This window comes from Astatotilapia calliptera, chromosome 1, assembly GCF_964374335.1.
Source record: "Astatotilapia calliptera chromosome 1, fAstCal68.1, whole genome shotgun sequence".
In the NCBI taxonomy this organism is placed as follows: Eukaryota; Metazoa; Chordata; class Actinopteri; order Cichliformes; family Cichlidae; genus Astatotilapia; species Astatotilapia calliptera.
In genome coordinates, this window is record NC_137422.1 from 17,379,248 (window position 1) to 17,387,901 (window position 8,654).

The 8,654-nt window shown below is 42.5% G+C and overlaps 1 protein-coding gene across 1 annotated transcript; it reads right to left on the reverse strand.

Moving 5' to 3' along the window:
• Positions 1 to 651: 651 nt before the first annotated feature.
• Positions 652 to 6,096, reverse strand: adprhl1 (ADP-ribosylhydrolase like 1). The gene is made up of 7 exons (XM_026165381.2): positions 5,381 to 6,096; positions 4,016 to 4,180; positions 2,645 to 2,770; positions 2,317 to 2,457; positions 2,093 to 2,220; positions 1,867 to 1,999; positions 652 to 1,782 (listed from the first exon to the last, which is right to left on the reverse strand). The coding sequence occupies exons 1-7, from the start codon at positions 5,592 to 5,594 to the stop codon at positions 1,613 to 1,615; spliced, it is 1,077 nt and encodes a 358-aa protein (XP_026021166.2). The 5' UTR covers positions 5,595 to 6,096; the 3' UTR covers positions 652 to 1,612.
• Positions 6,097 to 8,654: the final 2,558 nt, after the last annotated feature.

Here is an 8,654-nt window from a genome sequence, read left to right on the forward strand (position 1 = left end):
ACAGTTTCTCTGAATTTGAGCCATTTTCACTGAAGACTCATTTCTTGGTTCAGAACGATGTTTGTTTCTTCCGTTTCTTTGTGATATATTATCTACATCTGGCTTTTCCGAGTTTCTATTTCTGGTGATCCACTTGGGCAGATCCTGTGTCAGGTATTGCAGGAGACTCTCGAGAATCCCACGGAGCACCGGACGGCATTTTGGATCTCTAATCAACTTCTTCAACATACTGGCATCCGGGATGTTAGCAGTTTTCTGAGAGTTTTGTCTACAGAGAATAGAGGACATGTAAAACCACCACTATTGTTTAAGCGCAGTCGTTACAGCAGAGAAGGGGGGACATTAGAGTTAGCTTTAAGGGAGTAATCGCCAGAATAAGTGCTTTAGAACTGCATGTCTTTGATTTCATGTTTTATTTCACCAGCAAGCAAAAGAAACCAACAACAAAAAAACAATACTTTTGCTGTAAATGGGAGTTCCAGCAGTCATTTTAACCCCGTAGCAAAATGTCCAGACTGGTAGCAAAGCAGCATGAATTAGATAATTAGTTCAGGAAACTGTGAGGGCGATTTGTGTAACAAGAAGGAAGTCTGATAGAATTATGAAGCTGTGCATCAAATTAAGGCGACAAAGAGAGCTGGGCACTTTACGTGTGATATAACTACACTTTAATTGTCACGTCATTTTAATATTAACTGTGTAGAGGTGCTTTGACAATGTGCTGCTGACAAGAGCATCAATAATAATCACGGTATTAGAACACAAAATTAATATTCTATGACTTAAAAACGTTAAAATCATCCCAACCACATCTCACATGCGCTAAAAATACATTTAATCTGGACTAAAAAGTACATAGTTCATGTTAAAGCAGGTTATAAAATAACCTTTTTTCCCCCACTGCTCTGTCATTTCAGTATAATTGAGGCATGTCATTAGTCGTTAGTATGTGAGGTACTAGAGTGCTGTGAAAAGAATATTTGCTCCCTTGTGACCTCCTGGATGACTCGTTGATGCGCTCTTGGAGTAATTTTGGTAGGCCGGCCATTTCTGGGAAGGTTCGCCACTGTTCCAAGTTTTTTCCATTTGCGGATAATGGCTCAAAGCTTGTTTCGTTGGGATCCTAAAGCTTTAAGCTTTGTAACCCTTTCCAGACTGATAGAAGTCTCTCAGCTGTTTCTTTAGTGTTGCTTTCTGAGATCTTTTAGCCTACTTCTATTTAAGTCATTTTTTAACAGGTCTGCCAGTAATCATGCCTGTGGTTAATTATGATTCAACAAGGGGCCCAAATACTTTTTCACACAGGGGAAGCGTCAAATACTTTTCCATGGCACTTAAGGTGTTGCATTACCATCAACTGAATATTAGACTGACAGATAACAGACAATCCCACACAAAGCATTCCTCTCAGCTTTGTACGCTGGATAGTGTGACCCATAATAAAAGGTTATTCATGACAGATCTGCAACTAGATCTGTACATACTGATCCAAGGAAAACCAAGGATAGCACGACAAAAGTAGTAAGGAGGAAGCAGGCTACAACTTAAAACTACTAGAGTGATGTGCAGAGTCGCTGCTAGCCAGCAGAGTTCAGGCCAGTGAATATCAGGATTACTTGTCTATGCATTTCTCTGCAGATGATGCCTTGAACAGCGCCTCTCCCAGCTCCTCCAGGCGTTCTCTTTTGTCCACATCCTGGTGCAGACCTGGGGGAACCTGGCTCAGGCCGTGCAGGAGGCCATAAAGACATCCCGCAATCAGGCCCGTGGCTTCACTCTCACCTATAATTAAGTTACAAAGAGTATGAGTTACACTAAATATCACTTTCATAGCACTGTGAAGGACCTCAGAGCTGTAGCTCACACCTCCGTGGAACATGGCTCGTTTGCACAGCTCAGCCCAGTCACTTCCTGCGGCCAGAAGAGCGTCATAGGCAATCATGGGGGCATCGTGGCCTCTCCGGCCTGCGCGGCCCTCTGAACTCCAACGCTTGTACATCTGTACTGACAGAAAAACAGAGTTAACGGGCATGCAACATGCCTGTTAGGAACTATCATCTATTGGCATGAAATTCTGAAAGAAAAGCCTTACTTTGTCTGTTTCCTCAGCATCATAGCGATCAGGGAACAAAGCTTTGTTGTGTCCCTCCTTATCAATCTCTCGCTCTTCAAGGTAAAACTGCCACTTGGCCTCAAAGTAGAACCAGTTTTCCTGATACTCTGCATTAGAATACACATTCACACATCAACTTTCACAGACATTTGTGCACATATTAAATGCTTTTTCTTTCATACCACAGACAGGCCCGGCCTAACCTGCCATGTGCCGTATGGTTTTCCTGCAGTACTCCGCAGCTCGTGTGATGACCTTCAAGAGCTCACGACCCCATGTCACAAGAGGTTTTCCCTGGATGGCGTAGGATGCAAATAGTGCCGTTGTCAGGGAACCTAGAAAGCCTGAAGCCACAAATGAGATCACAAGACACTTCGCCTGATCAGTCTGCTGATAGCTCAGGCTCACCAGTTACATCCATAATAAATTTGTGTTCTTGCTGCTAAAATAGAAATACTACGCAGTCAAACAGCAGCTTAATTATCTGCCTGTGACAGATTTCTTAGGATTAGAAGCTGTTAACATCGTCACCTGTAGGGTGGTTGTGAGTCATTCTTCCAGCTTCAATGCTGACCTCCACCAAGCTATCTAATCTCTCTGGTTGCCAGTATCTCATGCCCACACACATGGCCTTGGAAGCTGCACCGAACCCAGACCCTGAACATGGAGACATGTATCCAGATACACGTTTCTGTACTGTATCAACCACTGTGGTCAGAAGTTTACGTACATAAGCTCATCATGGGTATGAATGTCATGGTACTTTGAGGCTTTTAATTTCTTTGAACTGTTCTTTGTCCAAGGTCAAATGATTGTACAGCATGTTTACTAACTTTAAAAAAAAAACTGGGTGCACAAGTTTGGACAAAAACCAAAATAAATTCAATCTACACAGGGTCAAATATATATAAATACACCCCCACTAATATTTTGTTAAGTGTCCCTTAGCGAGTTGCATCTCAACAAGTTTTTGGCAGCCGTCAACAAACTTCTGGCATATTTGTGTCTGAATATTTGACCACTCTTATTGGCAGAATTCATTTAACTGTGCAAGATGTTGATTTTAGGTGAAGTTGAAGAATTTGGAGGTAGTTCTCCTTCGTTCATCCACTTTGTGCAATGTACTATTATTCCTGGGAGGAACAGCTCCAGAGCATGATGCTACCACCACCATGCCTGACAGTTGGTACAGTGTTCTTACATTTGTCCTTGTCATTGTGGTCAAATAAAATTTTTCTCCAGAAGAGATTTAGCTTGTCTATGTGGACAGCTGCATATTTTAGTCCAGCTTAAAGGTGTTGGTTTTGGAGAAGGCACTTCTTTCTTGGTCTGCACCCTTTCGATCACAGGCGATGTAAAACTGGCTTCGCTGTGGATGACGAAGCTGGTGTTCCAGCAGTTTTCTGTATCTGCTAGGCTCGAGCCTTGGTGGTTCCTTGTATTTACATACAGTTGCTTGAACTGATGATCCTGGATTCTGCAGTTTGTTTTAGAAATATCTCCAAGAGACCTTTTCAGCTTGTATAAATCTTCAGTTCCCCCCTTTAATATCTTCACTGAGTTCCTTGGAGTTCCCCATTGTTTTGAGTATTGGTCAATCCAGTGAGTCCTGTCAAATAAATCCTTTTTATTCTCACAAAGAGAAACTACCTGTTACAGTCAACCATGATCACTAGCAAGAAGTTAATAGACCTTGTCAAGTTTAAAGACATAAGTGAGCCTATATGTATACTTTTGACCCTGTGTGAATTACAGAAAATAAATTCAAACTTACAATCATTCCAACCTGGAACATTAGAACAAGAAATTATTACAAATCCATGATGACTGCATGTGAACCGTATGTGATCATGAACTCTAAAATACAATTTACATATATATATATTTAAAATCTCCAGTGACCTTTTTCATTGAAAGGTGTGTGCCAGGCAAGCAGAAAGTTGTAAGGTTTGAGATGAGCACAGTTCTCCACTGTGGCGGGATCAGGGACTCGGCCCTGGAGAGACACCACGGCTTCAACGTAGAGACGCACCAGCTCTCTGTACAGGTCCTCCAGACACCAGTAATCTGGAAACACACACACACACACAAACCCCCGAGTCAAAGTCATTCATGCCTGGCGTGGAAGATGAGCTGAGTGGTGCTTTGATGAGCTAAATTTAGCCTCAGCCTGCCACACTGCTGATTAGCAGCGGCGTGCATGGAGTCACTTCCACACACTATGAGGTCAACTGGGAGCCACAAGCAGAGCCCGCAGACAGTGTGCTAGAATCTGTGGACTGTACATGTGTGTGTGTGGATTAGAGAGTGTCCGTGTGGACAGAGAAGAACCACCTTTTAGTCAGTGATTCATAACTTGTGATGAAGGACTCAGACCTTCACTCATAAAGAAGTCTGTCCACTCCAATGCATGTGTGGAAAGAAGGTGCTGGGAAAATATGAACTATTTTCTTTCAGATTTAATTTTTACTCACTGCTTTAAAGAAGACTGTGTAATGTAATTACTTTAATGAGTAATAATTGCTGTAACATTTGCTTTTACTTTGTCCCTGTAAGTCCAGTGACAGGGCAAACATTGAGAAGCGCAGCATACATTACACTCCATGTGCTGTTATCTGGCTGCTGTGTGTATGTGTGCATAAGTGCATATGTGCAGGCATGTTGGATTGTTGCTAAATAGAGCTTGCTAATCTCAAAATATGTCATCACCATTCTTTCTCAGGACCACTGTCACTGGCTTTGAGCCACATCTGCAGGCACACATGATACCAGCAGATTACAGAGGAGTCAGGCCTGCTATTGTTCCCGACAGCGGAGCAGAGGACAGGCTTTTCCAAAGTAGTCTATTTTGGACTCTTCTGTCCTGGAAACTTCGAGCCACATTGCGGGAGCTCAAGAGGGCATTTGGGTGAGGGCCTGCATAGTAAGGTTCCCGTTAAGATTTTTGTCTTTGATCCCCCTGTGGCAGAGATGGATCAGGGTATGTGAGGTTTTGTCATTCAGTTTTGATTTGCCAAAACGTGATTAGCAGCTTCCTTTGCCCGTATAGAAGCAGCTATTCTGGTCCCTCTGAGCACAGAGAGATTAGAGCCAGTCTGAACAGGCCAGATGCTACGTGTCTATTTTTGCATCAAATCAGGGTTGCGTCCGTGAACACAAAAAGACGGACCATTATTGGTTTTCTGTGAAGTTGGGTGTAAAATATGTGTTTTTATCTTGATCAGAATCACAATCATAAATCCTAATTGTCATTAATCCCAAACGTACCTGTTACAAGTGCTTCTGCTGTGGTCATGTGCATCAGCGCAGCATCACTTAGGGGCCAGTTATCAGGATCCAGTTTTAGGGCCGCCAGTCCCCCCAGAGAGGCCAGTTCCTCTTGGATTATCTTTCCCGAGGTGCACCTTTCCCAACGGCCCTTTCTGTAGCCCAAGGCATCTCCTGCAGCACTTAAAACCATGGCTGCCTTGAATTTCTCCATGCTGCTTTTTGATCTGGGTCCTTTTAGGTGTACTTTACTACCTCAAAAAACAAGAAACAGATCAAACTTTCTTCCCCCAAAACATCCTAAAGAAGTTCAAAAAGCTTCTCCAGCTCTCGAGGTTTTTGTCAAAACTCCCATTTTCCTTTGTTCGTGACACATCAGAGCTCTACTGCCTTCCCCATCCTCGCAGCTCTCTTGTAGTTTCTCATTAGTTTCTAGCAGACAAACTCTTAAGGGCGGGCAAACACGAAAGCATCGTGTTATCAGCCTCAGCTTCATTGAGCTGGGCGGTGGTGAGTGATCAGGTGTCTCCTAAAAAGGCAATCCCGGTACCAAAGCCGAAAAGCTGGGTGGCTTGGTGTGGAATGGTAACAGGGGCCGGACACACTGGAGAGGATGCTAATGTGCTGTGGGCTCGAGTGCAAGCTTGTCAGCTGGTGCTGGACCTTGTTGAGAATCCTCCTGTCCCATGAGAGAGGAGTAAGAGGGGAGCATCAGTGACCCCCTGATACCATATAAGCTCAAGAGCTCAACACTTTAATCCCTCCTTCAGTGTTTTAAGCATCTTTATTCATCACCTCCTCTGACATCAGCAGCTGATCTATGCTTCAGTTATGTGCACTGGTAGAGACCTGTTCTCAGTTTCTTTAATCCCTACTTGGTTGACTGCAAATTACACAAATGTGCCACACCCAACCCTTATTTACATTCATCAGCTCCCCTTATTATTATACTCAGAGTAACACTAGACAAAGCATTACCAGAAGAACAATGATCATGATGATATACAGCAGGAATGCAAGTTGATAAGAGGCAACTGTTAACAAGTAGCCATTTTACATACACTCAAACATGATGGGCAACTCGTCCTCAGCAGGAGGATGTTTTCTCCCCTCCCATTTCCTGCTGATTTTTTTTAAAACATCTCTGAAATCACTGTGCTGGGTTTGTGTTAAGTGCAACTGGACATAAACAACTTTTATATAACACAAATGTATTATTATTATTATTATTATTATTATTATTATTATTATTATTATTATTATTATTATTATTATAAATTGGTATGTGTTGTTCAATATGAGCTGAAAGAACTTTTTAAAAAAAAAGTAAAACAAAGAGGCATGGGATCATTTCACAGTGGGGTCATCGGATAGTTTGTCCAGCAGAGGGCACTCCGACTCCTCTCCAGCACATTACCAATGACATCATTTTCCCTTTTTCAATAAAACGTCAATGTTCATAGTTCTCAAGCATTTTGCCCATCACCATCTAGCTGTTTGAAAACTCTGAGGGGTAAATATACAAAGGTCACTGGATCAAGGCAACTGTAGTTAATTAAAACTAAACTAAAATCAAAAACTACAAATAGTTGTGAAAAAAACCCACCTTTTACAAGATTGTTAAAAACAACATGCTTTATTGACAACATTTATCAAGAAAACAATGTTCGGTATGCTTTTGCAGCAGAAACATTACTCTGTAAATACCTGTTTTCTTGCCAACAAAAATAACACTGTCTTAAAGACCATGACCACGTGCGACTAGAAACAGCCGATCGCACATTCGACAACTAAAAATGCACTGAATGTAACAGAACACTAAATACTGGAAGTTGTTTTGTCACTCCTGAACCACAGGTGTTAGATAACAGCCACCCTGGCCGACGGTGGCGATGCTGACAGGACGGAAACTTTGTTATTAAAGCAAGATGTCTAACTTAATTACAACGGCAAACACTGTGACGCAATAATCAGTCTGGAAGTGAACCCACAATCCAGTCCCGATTTACCTTGAACTTAAAAAAAAAAGAAAGAAAGAAAATGATACATTCACACACATACCACCACAGTTTATGAGTGACTGTGTTTACATAAATATGAGCATTTCCAACCAGGTTGTCAAGTTATTTCCCCCTGTAGGTAGCTGCAGATGCAAGAGAATTACTATCTTTATTTCAGCACATGGTTTAACTGAAGTGACAACACATGACAGAACCAGAACTGACAAATACAGGAAGCCGCACAGCTCACCCTGACTGAGGAGAGGGTGACGGGGACCTGAGCTCTGGTACCTTCTGCCTAGGGGTGCAACGATATTCGTATCGATATTGAACCGTTCGATACAGTGCTTTCGGTTCGGTACGCATATGTATCGAACAATACAACATTTGTAATTTATTTTATCAACTTTCCTTCTGACGATGCTGTCTGTGTTGAGCGCTCAGAGAATCTGCGTTCGACTACTCCGCCTAGGCTGCACTGTCGACCCTAGGCGGAGTAGTCGAACGCAGATTCACTCGTTAACGTGTTGGCCATCTAGCCCCATGCATGGGGCGATTGGCGGTAGCTCGTTAACGGAGATTTGCCGTGTTGTGGCGTTAACGTCATTTCAACGAGATTAACCTGAAAGCACTAGTGGGAACACAACGAATATGACTGCACATTTACGCCGACATCATCCTAGTGCAAAGACAAAAACAAAAAGCATGCTACTAACTTTAGCCGAGTCATTTAGACAGCTGTTAGCACATGATTCTCCTTATGCTGCTGAGAATATAGCCCAGAAGAAGCGGATAGTATAGCTTTTATTTTGGAAAGAGACATTTCTCTGTAATAAACTCTCTTTTCCAAAGATGAGTGATTCCTCAATCAGATACAGGGCTCGCAATATCGCTAGCCCGACGTCCCGGGGCTAGCGATTTTTTCAGTCGGGCTACCAAAATCTATCTCTTCCCTGCCTGTCAAGCTATTGAAGGAAGGAAAAATATATGTCAATGCTTTTGCATTCTTTCGGAAATGTAGCTGGTAATTATGTCATTGGCATCGGTGAGCCACTGTCAATATGTGACATATTGAAGTCGCGTTTGAATTTGCGCTTGTTTTTTTGCTTTCACTTTGCAATCGTGCGAACTGTGTATAGAGAGCGACAGCACTGATCTGTGAGTGATGATAATTTGCGCACCAATTCCTCTGACATCGTCTTATTAATCGTTAGCTTACTATGCAAACATGACAAGTGAAATCTCCCGCAGCTTAAACATGTGAGAGGTTGATC